The 15,233-nt window shown below is 39.6% G+C and overlaps 1 protein-coding gene across 1 annotated transcript in view; it reads left to right on the forward strand.

Moving 5' to 3' along the window:
* The window catches only part of RDX (radixin), a 39,734-nt gene extending 29,687 nt beyond the window's left edge, over nt 1–10,047 (forward strand). Inside the window, exons 9-14 of the mRNA XM_038175571.2 lie at nt 413–576; nt 1,210–1,340; nt 4,088–4,248; nt 4,925–5,017; nt 6,420–6,662; nt 7,638–10,047. Of these exons, the coding sequence (XP_038031499.1) occupies nt 413–576; nt 1,210–1,340; nt 4,088–4,248; nt 4,925–5,017; nt 6,420–6,662; nt 7,638–7,802 (957 nt within the window). The 3' untranslated portion in view covers nt 7,803–10,047. The remainder of the gene's footprint in view (nt 1–412; nt 577–1,209; nt 1,341–4,087; nt 4,249–4,924; nt 5,018–6,419; nt 6,663–7,637) is intronic.
* The last annotated feature ends 5,186 nt before the right edge of the window (nt 10,048–15,233 follow it).

Raw genomic sequence — 15,233 nt, forward strand, 5'->3', positions numbered from 1 at the left:
CTTTTTAAACAAACTAACGTTTTGTGACGAATTGAAAAGCTGCAGTGTAGCATGCTAAAATCCCTGTACCCTCTTTTTTTTGCTTGCATTATAGTGGCACGTTTCGTGAAACTCTGGGGCTAAACATTAACTTACTGAAATAGAGTAGAGAATAGTGTTACATTTAGAAGTTGAAATAAACAATGTTGGGTAAAATAGCTAATCTCTACGTAGAGGAAATCAGATAGGATTTTGAATTTATCTTGCAGGTTCCTTGCAGTAACTAGGTTTATAGGCTTAAGGCGTTGAATTGCTCACAGGAGAAATGTCAAAATGTTTGTAAATTTAAATTTAACAATTGCAGGTCTGCGGTGATACTTTGAGTCTTATCACAACTGAGTGTTTAATGGATATGCTGCAATTATTTTTCTAGGATTTTGTTTTTTATGCACCTCGTCTGAGAATTAACAAGCGGATTTTGGCACTGTGTATGGGAAATCATGAATTGTACATGAGGAGGAGGAAACCTGATACAATTGAAGTGCAACAGATGAAGGCCCAAGCTAGAGAGGAGAAACATCAGAAACAATTGGAAAGGTAATTAACAAACTTTCATGAAACGGAAGAAAAAATTTTCTATCCTTTTAAGAAAACTAAGTCATAGAATAGCAGCCATCCTAGCATTCTAGAAAAGATGTCTGCTTTTCTTTCTGTAACATGGTTCACCTGTCTTAATAGAAAGCCGTATCCTTGTTGAGCTTTCAGCATAGTAATAGTAGCTGTACTGTTGTTTCTCATTAAGTCTTTTTGTGAAACAGTTTTAAGTCTCTGTTTCTTGATTCTTAGGGACTTTTATCCTCTACAGGTGAACTGTTAAAGCAAGTTCAGTGAAGAATATCGTGATTTACTTTTTGTATACTCTAAAAATAAAGACGGTTGCTATTTCTAGCCCAGATGAAACATCAGTTGTGTAAAAATGTAACTAGTTTTGGATTTATCTGGCTGAGCCATAACCAAGGTTGCTAGGCAATTCTTGTTCCTAAACTCTTTTTCTGTACAGCATTTTGAAATAATGAAACTTGGTTCCTCTGTTTGTACTGTAAAATGAATTCAAAACATTTAGAATTATGTACTTCTGTACTAGCTGAGGAAACTAAAATATGCTACCAAAATCCTAAGAGTAGAATTTAATCTGCTTGAGATTAAAAAAAAAACTTGTATTATTTTCAGGGCACAGCTAGAAAATGAGAAGAAGAAAAGAGAGATAGCAGAAAAGGAAAAGGAAAGAATAGAGCGTGAAAAGGAAGAATTAATGGAACGCTTAAGACAAATTGAAGAGCAAACAATGAAAGCTCAGAAAGGTGAGCTCTTACTGGTCCTGGATTTTTTTATAGTTGATTACACTGTTTAGTTCATTTGGGTAGTGAGGTTCCACAGTTCTCTTGGTGTATGTTTTTGTGTATTGTTTTTTTTTTTTTTTCCCAACTTATTTTAATAACAGCAAGACTTAGTGGTGTCTTTATGATTTGATTTCAGAAGAGCTTTCTTCTTTTCAATGTTAAAAGTTGCAAGTTGGGGTGTGTGGGTATGTGTGCATCATATGAAAGCGATTTCTGATTTAAGCAAGTGTTTTCTAATAAAATGGAAGTTAATGAGTATACAGTTTACTTCCAACCTGTGAAGTACTTGACATGCCGAAAACGTGAGGCTGGAGGGGGGGGGGGGGGGGGGTGAAGATTCAAAGTAATTCCTCTAGGATTTTGTTGAATTGAACTTTAAGATTAAAAGTTCCTTAGCCCTTTGTTTTCCCATTCCCTTGTAAGGTTTGAGAATATTAAAACCTAAAATCTTACCAGATTTTAGTGAATAAGCTATGTTTAGCGAATTATTGTGGTTCTTTGTGTTGAACTACTCTGTACAGTCCGTGCCTCAGCTGCTTTCCATACTATTTTTCTGCTTAAGGTTTGGTTCATATTCATAATAGTTCCATTCTTCTCTTTTCTGTTGACAACTGGTGTCTTCAAGTGTTATAAAGAGAATCTCTGGCTACATCTTTGCAAATAAATCGCATGTGCCTGGCACTGTTCTGTGAGCTACCTCCATACTTTTAAGTCTTTCAGTGCAGAACAGGCTGGACACACCCAGGCAGCTGACATACAAGCTGGGCTTTGGAATTGTTCAAAGGAGAGGTTTTTAGCCCAGGACATCACAGCGTCAGGGTGACTGTGAAGGTTTAGTTGTGTGGATAGTGAGTTCCAGTGCTTGGTAGCATCTCCTGGTGCTGTTTTGCCTGGTATCATGGAAGTAACCAGCAGCTCACCTGACTGTCATAATATTGTCTCCATCACTAAATCAACTGCTGATGTCAGGTGTTTGCCCTTCTGCTAGGGTAAAAAAAAAAACAAAACACAGGCACATTTTCAGTAAACAGCAGTGAGCAGCTGGTACGCCTCACAAGTCCTTGAAAGATGTGTGTACGTCTGTAATTTTGACTAAACCCAGAAACTTTTCACCAGGCGCTGAAAAGGCACTGCTGTTGATGTAACGGGTGCCCTCTGCACATTCCAGCCCTTGCTTAAATTCATGAGTATGACAGAGCTGCTCTGAGAAAAGGTTAAAGCCTGTTTATTCTGTGGGCTTTGTGCTCTGGGTTTTTTGATGATCTGGTGAAATAAGTTTCATGTTTCGTTTATTAAAAAAAAAAAATCCGATGTTTGGGTCTAAATTTTAAATGAACAAAAAAGCAATCCTGGGCAGAATGTTCAGCAGGGAAAATGTCAGCTGAAATATTTTTTTGTGAAAGTATAGACATCAGGGAACCTTGAAAATAAGCAGTGTGTCCAGAGCTACTCTGACTTGGTGGTCATGTTCCAATTGTTGCAGTTCCAAAGACAGGACATCAGAATTGGTGTTAAGCATGTCACAACCATTAAGTTTTGGAGAACTTGACAGGAATTATACTGGAGGTGAGAGTTCTTGAGAGCTGTGTTAGCAAAGAAAACTTACGAAGCTTAACTTTGTTCAGAGTGTGTCTGTGTCATTCAGGGATAGGAACCAGGATTTTTTTTTTGTCTGGAATTGTCTCATTATATTGAGTTAACAGCATATTCAACCTTCAAAAAGCAATTCCATGATTCTGAACAAATTATTTTATATTCTGGTAAATTTAATAGGGCATAATTTATTTTCCGATACAGTACATAATGGTCATGTGTTAGCAGTCCTTAGCTGCCTTTTCCTATATGGACTAGTGTTTATATGAATGGTGCCTTTGTTCTGTAGTTGATATGGTAGTTAAGTGTTTTCCATCTGCACTGGAAGACTTTGTCCTTCTGAATAGTATTTTTAAATGTTCATGCATTTTATTTCATCTTGTAAGTACTGCATTTGTGCAACTCAGCATATTTGTAATGCCGTGCCCCTGATTCTGGCCTTCAAATTTGGGTTATCAGAAAAACCAAAGTTCCCTGTGCAAATCTTCCTTTGAAATTACAGAATTGGTAGGTTGTTTTTTCTTCCTGTTTCTCTTATATCAGGTTTTTGCCCGTTAGCTTGTAATGTCTTGTTAACCAGGCAGCTAGACAACTATTACCCCTTCCTTGATTTAAGGTTTTCCTCTTTGCATCTTTTGAAGTTGGCTCTGTTCTTTGACCTCTCCAGTGGGTCACTTTGGAGGTGCATGTCTAAATTGTCAGTTGCAGTTATTGTTTGAAGCATTTTAATGGAGTAGGTGATTTTCTGGCCTTTTTATGGCAACAGAATGATTTATTGTGTATAAAAACTTCTCACACAAATGAGAGGGAGTATACATTTAGTGATAGAACTAAATTAATAAAGATGAGTTGATACTTTTCTGAAACATTGGGCTGTCAGTCAACTGAGATGAAATATAGCCAACACATGTTTCAAACGGAGAATAAAAATCAGACTTGGAGTGTAGCTCTGGGGAATGTGATAACAACTCTTCTTGGCTTCAGTCAGGCTAAATTGAGGCAGCCTTGTAAATCTTTGTCAGTTTTCTATCTTTGAGTGTTGCGGCTGTTATCTGTGTTACATATGAGTAGGAGTTAAGTAACCATGTATTGTCTGCAAACTTTCCCTATGGCAGAGCTAGAGGAACAGACTAGAAGAGCTCTAGAACTGGATCAAGAACGAAAGCGTGCAAAAGAAGAAGCAGAGCGCCTGGAAAAAGAGCGTCGAGCAGCTGAAGAAGCTAAAGCTGCTCTAGCCAAGCAGGCAGCTGATCAAATGAAGAACCAGGAGCAACTAGTAAGAATCTCTAACCCTACATTGAACAAATGGAAAAATACAGTTGATTTTGGTTACATCTATTTTGAAAAATCGACAACTGTGTGAAATGCTCTATGCTTTGTTACAGATTGTTGTGGGACTTAGTATAAAATAATAATAAAACCCTTATGTTAGATTTTGCAGCATTGCCTTATATTCTGTGCTAGATGGCTTCTGTTTGAAGATTTGCACGTACTAACTGAGAGGCACGAATTTTAGGAGAGTATTGAGTATTTTTCAACTATGAAATGGTTAAAAAAAAAAAAGTCTGCGAAGTCAGCACACAATGCTGAAGGCAAGATGTAGCTTGATAGGGCTGAGAATGTGATCCAGAGTCACCAGGTTTTTGGTGGAACCTTTAAAGCTGTACTAAACTGAAACAATGCCAAATGGCAATTTGTAACTGCAGCTCTTTATTTCCCAACTAGTTTGGAAGTGCAGAAAATACACGTGTGTGTGTGTATGTATGTATGTATGTCTCTGGTCTTATTCCTATCAGGCAAATTACTGATTCTCTCCCTCTGTCGTGTATGTTTAAAATTTCTGTTTAGAATAGCATAGAAGTGATGGCTAACTGCTGTGATTCAACGTGAAAATAGTCAAAGGCAGAACCAAAATAGTATTGAACTAATTTTTTTGTTTGCTTTTGTTTCAGGCAGCAGAACTTGCTGAATTCACTGCCAAGATTGCACTTCTAGAGGAGGCCAAGAAAAAAAAAGAGGAGGAAGCCTCAGAATGGCAACACAAAGTAATGAGCTCATGCTGTGTGAAGTCAGAACTTCAAAGAAACTGAGGGAGATGAGTGCAGGAATACCAGTGGAAGTCCGTGGGGTTGGGTCTGTTACTCCCTTAGGCTTCAGAGAAGCTTTTCTTAAAGGTTTTTGTTCTCCAGTCTTCTGAAGTCAGTTTACACTTCTATATGTCATCTCTTAGTAGTAGATAGACATAAAAGGGGGGAGGGGGAATGCTCACCACAAAGGTGTGATCAAAGATTTGAAGTGGCTTCTGTATGTGTGGCAATGGAATAGATTGGAGCTTTGTGCTGGAAAAGAAGCACATCAAGAGAGGTATAAAACACTATCAGTGGTGGTGAAAAAGAGGAACCAAAATTAGAACAAAGGCCCATCAAATGTAATGAGACCATCGTTTAAATAAAAATTCAGTTTAAGATAAAATTTTCAGCACTGGTGAGGTCACACCTGGAGTGCTGGGTCCCGTTCTGGGCTCCGCAGTACCAGAGGGACCTGGGCACATTGGAGAGAGCCCAAGGCAGGGCCACCAGGACGATGAAGGCACTGGAGCTGTGAGGAGAGGCTGGGAGAGCTGGGGCTGCTCAGCCTGGAGAAGAGGAGGCTCAGGGGGATCTCGTCCGTGTCCCTAAATCCCTGACGGGAGGGTGCAGAGAGGCCGGAGCCAGGCTGTGCTCAGTGGTGCCCAGTGCCAGGACAGGAGGCCATGGGCACAGCCGGGCACCCAGGAGGCTCCCTCTGAGCACCAGGCAGCACTGCTGTGCTGGGCGGGTGACAGAGCCCTGGCACAGGCTGCCCAGAGAGGCTGCGGGGTCTCCTCCTTGGGGAGCTCCAAAAGCCGCCTGGACGTGGGCCTGGGCAGCCTGCTCTGGGTGTCCCTGCTTGGGCACGGTTGGCACCAGGTGGCCTACAGGGGTCCTTGCCAATCCTTATCACTCTGTGATTCTGTGAAAATATTTCGTCACAATTTGTAATTGACTGTGGATTGTGAATACTAGCTGTATACACAGGTTCAGAAAGTGATTGAACAATTTCTTATAAAAGTTCTGGTTGAATATGAAATTCAAGGACATCACCTTTGTTTAGGAAGTCCCTGAGGCTCAAATTTCTGGAGGCTGGAAAAGTTGTAATCAATATATTCCTGCCCTCTTTGACTCTTCTCTCCCTCTTCTGTGGCTACTGCTGGAAATGGGTGGACTGAAGGGACCTATAGTAAAGCTGGTTGTAGTCGTACCTCTTTTACTTTGTTTTTCTCTGAGAGCTTTCAGCATCTAAGCTTTTCCTGTGTCATTTATAGAGGCGGTTTCCATGTATCTAAAACCATCTCAAATATTTATTTCTAATTTTCTGACTATTTGTAAATCATTTTTAAAGATTCTAAGCAGTGTTTACTTTATTTAGGCTTTTGCAGCCCAGGAGGACTTGGAAAAGACCAAAGAAGAACTGAAATCTGTGATGTCTGCTCCTCCTCCACCTCCTCCCCCACCAGTTATTCCTCCAACAGAGAACGAACACGATGAACATGATGAGAACAATGCTGAAGCCAGTGCAGAACTGTCCTCTGATGGTGTCATGAATCACAGGAGTGAGGAAGAACGGGTAACAGAAACACAGAAAAACGAACGTGTTAAGAAACAACTCCAGGTAATGAAGACTTACAGTTGCATCGACATATTTCAGGCTTTGGGTTTTCATTCTGTATTTGTCAAAAATCTCATTGAAGTTATGAAAACACTCTTACTTCTTTTGGTTTATTACTATTTAACCAATATCCTTCATAGTGCTCTAGCAGCAGAAGAAAGGGGAAGGCTGGATGTAAGATTATACTTCATAGCTTAAAAGTATTACTATGTTGTCAGAAGTGTTACTATGCTGGACAGTAAAGATTTCTAGTAATTATTCTAATGCCCAGGACACCAAATGCTAAGACATGATGCTTTCCTTTTTAAATTACTGAAATTAAGCAGTGTGAACAGATGCTTAATGGTGTTTGGGTTTATTTGCAGTTGCTCAGACTTTGTAAATGCAAAAACTGAAGTATGCCCATTTAGGATGAATCTTAATTCACTGAAAAAAAGCATTTACTTGTAGGCTATTTTATCTCTAAAAGCATCTCTCAAAGTATAATAATCTAATATCAGTGGTAACAGTTTGCTGAGTTAAGAAATGTCTGTTTCAAAGGAAATAAATGAGAAGTTGCTTCTTTTTTTGGCAGCAGTATCTTAGTAGTGTGATTCGGTAATTTATCTTTTCTGCTTGAACAGTCACTGACAGAATCAGGGAGATGACTGTGCTGTCTTTAGTCAAGCAGAAATAGAAATAAGATCATTCTGCTGCCTTTTCCTGCTGGTCCCTCTTTTCTTAGATGTTAGGGTATGAGGCCTTTTTAGTTTGATGTTCACCCTTCTGTAAGGAAAGAATCCTGTGCTGCTGCTGCTCTTCTCTTCCTTCTGCAGTCTTTCTGATAGACCTCCCAACTTTAGTTACTGAACATTACAGAAAGTATTTCATTAGTTGGTGTTCAAGAAATTCCAAGCTGCGAAATAGATGTTATCAGAAATTCCAGAGTCATTAAAAAGATTAGTGAAAGCACTCAAATGCAAATATTTTATTCAACAGGCTTTAAGTTCTGAGTTGGCTCAAGCCAGAGACGAAACCAAGAAAACACAAAATGATGTCCTTCATGCTGAGAATGTTAAAGCAGGCCGTGATAAGTACAAGACACTTCGACAAATCCGACAAGGCAATACAAAGCAGCGTATCGATGAGTTTGAAGCAATGTGAGAGCTGTTATTTTGCATATATGTTCCTCGTAAAGCTGAACCACCAACAGAGATAAAAGCAGGGCTTTGCAGATTTGATGGATTGCACCCCACTTTGCCAAAGCACTTAATACCAGTGTGACTACAGTGGTCAGAAGACAAATTTATGGGAAGCTATTCAACAGTAAGGCAGTCTGTCATCCTAACTTCTGCGGGGGGAGGGTGTGGAGAATAATAGCAATTTTTTCCTCCCCATCACGTCTCCAGTTTTATTGTTTTATATTTTTTTCTTTCAAAACTGATGTGAAGTATATACTGACTGACAAGTGTACATACTGCTTGAACCTTAAGAAATAGAAAGAATAATGGAGCTGAACCTAAACTGGATAGGTACTATTTCAGTATGATGAAGTTTGAAAACACATTTTCCAATGTAGCTACACCACTAAGAGTTTGATATCACTGACTTTCAGTTTCGTTTTTTTCTTTTTTTTTCCCCTCCCAAGTCAAATTCTTTGGTGTTTCATGTCCTGTCATCATTGATGGTTTTCTTTGCCTACCTGTTCACAAAGGTCTGGATGGCAGGTGGTAGTTCCAGGAGATGTTTTTTTAAATGGAACACTACCTGTGGGCAGCACATGGCTGCGGATAGGCTTGAATAAGTATTGCTTTGCCTAGGTGATTATTTTAGATGCGCAAAATGTTCTAACGCAGCAAAATAAAATAATAATAATAATCATAAAAAAAAGCTTTGTAAGCTATTTGCTTGTAATTATTTTATTTGCAGTAGGGAGACCTGGACCTTTCTGGCAAGGGAGCATATGAAAACATCAGTCCCAGGGAGGGGACAGTATCCTACCTCACTACTACATACATGATGACTGGTCCTTCAAACACCAGGGAAAAAGCTCTCTTTAAACTGACTGTCACTACTCAGTCATATCACAAATGCTAGGAGCCCTCACTCCTAGGATTTTCTTTGAATTCAAGATGGATTTACAGTGCTAAATGCTATTTAGCTGCCTTTTGTTGAGATTAAGTTGTAAAAACATAGTGTGTTTTTTAAAGCTGTAACCTGTCACTGGTATACTATCTTCTGGGAGGGGTGTAGAAGGTGCTGATGAGTTAATTTGGTTTTAGGTTTCCAAATAAAGATGAAAGTTCCCAGAGTTGGAGTAAAAGTATTTGTAGCTTCAGTTTTCATTGAAGCTGTTATTGTAATTGTCATATCTGATGTCAATCATTAAGTCCTTTCTCTCTTGAGAAGGAGACTTGCTCCTTTTTTCATGTGTTTTTTCTTTGAGAAACCTGCTTAGAAAACGAACATTAGAGATACCACAGTTAACGTGAGTTGCAGTTGTTCCTTCTGTTGCAGTACCCTAGTAAATATGTACAATGGAAGAACCCTGCTTTCTCTGAGGATGGTTCAGCTCTTTTCTGTTTGATATTATGCACTCATAAATTTACACTTATCTATTAAAATTTGCCATTTTATTAAACATTTTTTTCATGCACAATAGGTTTAATTTTTCTTATGAACAGTCCGACTAAGGCTTTTTTTTATTTTGCAGTTAAAGGTTGGCTATGTGGGGTGACATCATGAAAATAAAATAAAGATACATTAATATATTTTTGGTTTGTGGGGCTAAACATATCTCATTAACCTTGAGGACTGATGTGCAGGTGGTGTACACGTGCTTCAAGATGCTGCTTGGTGGAAGCTGGTGTTTCTGCTTGCGGTGCGTTGTAAGAACAGTTCATGTTTCACAGGCTTCACACTCTGAAGCACGAGCAAATTTCCGAGGTATTGGAACAGTTTGCCATAGCAGGTGAAACACTGTGCTTCCAAGGAGTTCTTTTTTCTTCCTGGAAAGTGTGCACTACCGTTGATACATCAGGTTCAGTGTTGGGGAAAAATACCAGTAAAGTTTGCTGTTCATAAATCTACAGTATATAGAATAGGGGTAAATGGATTAGATCCATTTATAAAGCTGTGTGATTTTTTTTCTAAAAACCAGGAACAACCATTTGTACTATGGATTTTCACAATGAACAAAGTGGTAATAGCTGCTGTCACCAGCATTTGGGAACACTTACTGGTGCAGAAGTACTAAGAATACATTTAATGATTACTTGGTGAAGTAATTTTCCACATGCTTTTTCCTTTAGCATCCTGTTTTGTGTTGTACAATTAAGCTACAATTACATCTACTATTTTGGATAACATTCATTGGTTAACAATAAAGAGATACAGTTAATTTCTCCGAGGTCCATTGTTGTTATTTAAAGCACATTTTTTTCCTGTCACTAAATGCACTGTAGTAGGCTTTTTTCAGAGCAGTGTACAAATGTTGGTAATCAGTCTTTTGTTTCACAGGATGGTCAAATCGAAATTTAAAAATAAATTATTAAATTGTCCGTAGAGAATGGTACTCATGAAATTGCCACAGGCAGCTGGGAGAAAGCAGTGGTGATTGTTGATTCAGAATGGGATTTAAACGTCAGAGCATATTGGTCCTTCTGAGCTGAGGGTGGTTTGGCCACATAATGTAAGAACTTTCAATCACTGCCTACATATTGCTTAGCCCCAGGATAAGTGAAATTTAATTTTAAGTCAAAGTCTTAAACATTAGAACAAACTTTTTTATGATATTACACATTATTTTAGACAATGCTGTCAAACACATGCATAGCTGCATGTTTTCTGTAATGGCAAGTTTGTAATTTCTCACCCCTCTACTGCACTAGGAGAAGGGCAGGAGCAGTCCTGCATAAATAAGTCTACAAATTAATCTGCTCTCACATAAATGAGGCCTCCTCTCAGGTGATGTTCTGTTCAGTTTTGTTACTCTGTATGGTAGAATTATTATAATGAATTAAAACACTTGTACTTGATGCTTTTAACTCTGTGTTTTTAGCTTACACTTTCTTCTTCTTTAAGCCCCTTCTGCTGGAGATTAAGTTGAAGTTTCTCATTTGTTAGCTTCTGCCATAGGTATGTAACTCAGAATATTGTGCTTGAAAGGGGAGGTAAGTGTGCTGTAAGTGGTTTCTTTAAACATGCTCTTGAGATGGAGGAAAAAAGTGTCGCTATTTAAAGGCCAGACTAACACAATCACTTCGAATGCTTCAGTGTAAAAGAAGAGATTCTGTCTTTTTAAAGTAGGTCCCTGTACACACCGAAACTTGGATTTTCTGTTAGTTGGATCTTCAAGTACGTGTTTCTTAATCCACTTATTTTGCCCAAAATGTAACAGAACTTGTGCCTGCATTTTTAAGTACAGTTTGGAAGCAGTATTGCACTTTTGCCTCTTTCTTGGAACATGTTCTCCAGGGTTGTTCAGGTTACTTGCTTTACCACCTCTGAGGAGAAAGGAGGGCTGTTCTAAACAGAACACTAAACTTACAAAGATACTTCTCTCTCTCTCTCTCAGTGACAACATAGAGATTAAAATGATCAGTTAAAAACCTTTTGCTTTTGAAAAGGAGCTTCTATCCAAGCATTTTCCATGTCTTCAAGTGTGGATCATCCAAAATATCTTGTTCAAATTAATTTCAAGAACTGGGGTTTTTAACAAAGGTGATGTGTTCCCATGGAAAGAGGTGGCTGATACTGACCTTCATAAGGGTGTTTTCTGGGTAGGGTTGTCAGCACAAGAAAATGAAAAGCTTCCCTTCAAAAGAGCCTGATGCAGTGCTCACTTCTTACTAGAAGCCATCCCATATGCACAACATACATAATGTATCTGGATAATAAGATATTTTTTGGAAAATACAGTAAATGTCAATGGATCGACAAACAAACTGATACTTTTTTGACACGTCTGAGCAAATTCTTCTAGCTGTGCTTAGAGGTGAGCGGAATTGCCTCCCAGCTGGGGTGCTGTGCTGGTTTGTCACCTGGGAGCTGGGCAAGGGGATGGCTCTGGCTGCCGTGGGTGCCCCCCAGGTTAGTGTCTGCCTGCTCTGCCTCCAGGCAGGCCAGGCAGCACCCCTCCTGCCTAGCCTGTTGGTCTGCAAGCAGGTGGGTTTTACACGACGGGGTTGTTTCACAGTTTGGGGACCCTGCCAGCAGCATCTCAGGGCTGGGAGGGACGGTGTGATAGTGAAAGTTCAGGGTGGTAGGGGGCTGTTAGAAAAGAAATGCCACATGGTGAGGTAGGGTCCTTAACTGGCAGATTTATTGTCAAGGCCTCATCAGTTTGTTCTTACAGCATCCAGAAATTGATTCTGAGCATTGTTTAGCAAATTCAGCAGCTGGTTCTTTAGATTGCCAACACTATCAAATATAGATGTCTCAGGTAATGTGAATAAAGAGGATTAAATAGAAAAATAAAAACAAAAACACTTCCCCTCAAAACTCCAAACCTAAACAATCCTGTTTCTGGACAATAAGAGACCACAATACTTGCAGCAGTGCCTGTGGTATTCCACGTATGCAGGGAGAAGAAGCTTGTGCCCACATAACTCATAGTGAGAGAAAGTTAGCAAAGGGAAATGAAACATTTTGACTTGTTGGGATTCCGTGAGGGGCTTGTATTGGCCTTTGTAAATAACTTGTCAGAGTTTCTGTTCACAGCAGTAGGCGGTAGGCAGCAGAAGAAACCAGGGGAGATGGAAACACACTTGAAAGGAGGTGCCCTGCTTGGTGCAGATTTTCCTAATGCTTGTGTGCAGAGTTAATGTTCCTTGTGCTCTGGATAAATGGATCAGGTGAAAAGACATCAAGCTCAGAGGTAGGACATCAGTTTTTGGTTTTGCATTGCTTTGTTTTGCTTGTTTATTTTAGAGCATCCTGTTTACACCAAAGGGCTTGCTGTTCCCTGAACATTCAGCTGAAGGCCTTTAGGAGGCCTCTTGCTGAACACTGGAAGATCTCGGAACTCTTTAAAACCAGGCGTACCCAGCCTGCCCTCTGTGTAGCTCGTTACATTTCAGCAGGCACCCTCTGCAGTCTGATGGTTTTGCCTTGGAGCCTTTCTACCTCCACAGTTTTGGCTGCCCCGTTGCTTGTTCCAGCAATGTGAAACCCACGTGGACCCATGTGAGACAGCGATCTCGTGGCGGGCTCTGTGACCACACACACGGAACTCTGCAGGTTCTCATATCAAGTTCACAGCTCCCTGTGGCCTCAGCTTTCACACTTCTTATTCACATCAATTCCTTTTTTATACAGGATTTAACCTTAATCCGTGATTCCAATGATTTTCTACAAAGCCGAGCTTCTAGTAAAAGGCTGACTCCGTGTCAAATGTTTTCTTAAAATACATCATCATGATGAGTTGAAATAGTCCAGCTTTACTTTCATTTAAACAGCACATCTAATTAATTAATCTCTATGAATATGGTAATTGCAGTTGTAATGCCAGAGGTTCATTTGCATTGGGGCTGAAGCTGAAAACTTTTCTGCCAAGTGCACTTCGATCGTCAACGCAGTAAGTCTCCAATGTGCGGGTAACATCCAGAGTGCATAGGCTGGTAAATCCAGCCCTCCTCTTTGTGACAGGGAACAAATTTTATGTTTTGAGTGAGCGGATTCAGTATTTTAGGGATTTGGGATAGGATAGCAAGATTGTTCACACATCAGAAAAAAAAAAAGCCTTGAGAAATCTTTATAACATTAATCTGTGCTTCTACTTTGTTTCCTATTCTTGATAATTTTTCTTCGCTTTAATTCACGTTTTAAATTCTTTGATCTCTTCTCTTACAACCAGCGTATCAGGGAACCGTCATGCTGCTCAAGTACCAGTCACACTTCTTTGTACCCTTTGAAAACACAGCTCCTGCTCTTTCTCTTCTTTAGCATTTGGGATCCTGCATGGTTGTTTTCAATAAATCACACTAACTCATCGTACTGAAATTAGAACTACTGCTGCTGCTTCTTGCAACGATCTCTGGATTAATTTAGGCTACAAGTTTTAATATCAGGCATGCATGGCGAATTATTTTATGCCACCTTTTAAAAGTAATACCTATAGTGACTATATAATAATTGCCAGGAGCATTCTGGGGAACAGAAAATGTCAGAAAATAGATATATTAATACATACAGAAAATTGGGGAAGATGTGAATCGGTGTTTATACCCATGAGGCTCAACTTTGAGCCTAACCCTAGTCATGCACACAAGGGAGCACGTGGCAGAGACGTTTCTGTTTGTCTAATTCTGGTCTGTGGCTTCTCTGTGTGGCTGGACCGAGCGAGAGGGGGCTGGAACAGGATGGTTGTGCTTGCTGCAGCAGCAGAACAGCCAGGGGCAATTGCACGGTGCCCTGGCTTTGTGTTTCTTCAACACAGCAGTTGTCAAGGATGTGAAAATCCTAAAAAGAAAATACACGGACTAGCTGACTCTTCCCTGCAGACTGTTACATAAAGGAGTCATGTCTAAGTTTCTGCCTGCCTTCAAACATCATCTATAGGTCACTCGGGTAGAAACTGAAGCTCTCAGTAACATAAGCACTGCTGCATTTGAGGCGTTACCCAGCTGTTCTTCAGCCCGTGTGTTTAAAGGAGCAGTGGCAGGTGTGGCTGGGGTAAGAGATCCTTTACCTGCCTGTTCATTTCCATACTGGACCATGAAAATAAATTCTGGAGAACCTTCTTTCTGGCAGTGACTTCGATACAATCTGTGTGACTTTCTTATAAGCACTTCTCCCAGTCTCTGAACTGGTTCCCACTTCTCACCTTGTCTTAATGCTGTTATTTTGCTTAACTTGCTGGTGTTTCGTGGCATTTATTTTACCTGAATAATAGATTTCAATTTATATCCTTGCTTGCTTTAATGCAATTAACTTTTGTTTCGGTGTGGATGCAAATTATGCAAGATCTTCATTCCCTGACCTAATTACTCATTTTAAAATACTGTGGGGTAAAAAAGGTTGAAGCCCCAAGACTTACCAAAAGAAATACTTCATAGTCTACAGAGACAGCAAACACAAAGTGAAAATGAGAGGCAGGCAGCTACGAATGGCAAGGTAACCCTTTCCTCAAACTCACTTTATTGTAGCAAAGTACTTTGGTAAAATTCACTGAGCTTTTAAAGTATTTATTTATTTATTGGCATTTGCTGGATTCTTCAAAGAGCATTGCAGAAAATAATACCGTGTATGTCTTTCTACAGTCATATTTCAGTGGTGGATTATTGTATCCATTTAAGAGTAAAAATGCCTTTTTTTTCCCCCAGTGATTCTGTAAAGTTGTGCTTTGCCTAGGTCACTAGAAGTAGCTTTGCGGTCTGTAAATTAATGGGTGAAACTGTTTTCTGAAGAAAAGGTGCTCTGACCTGCATCTGGCTGAACTCGGTTATGTATGTGTGAATAAATATATATCGCACAGTGCAGATTTCTAACATGGTACGTGGCATCAGGCCTTGCTATGGCAGTAATAAAATGAAATACACAAGTAGCAACTTCTTTTATATGAATTTTGATCTTGAGTAGGTTTAAAAATAAAGC

Source organism: Anas platyrhynchos, chromosome 1 (assembly GCF_047663525.1).
Source record: "Anas platyrhynchos isolate ZD024472 breed Pekin duck chromosome 1, IASCAAS_PekinDuck_T2T, whole genome shotgun sequence".
NCBI classification, from domain to species: Eukaryota; Metazoa; Chordata; class Aves; order Anseriformes; family Anatidae; genus Anas; species Anas platyrhynchos.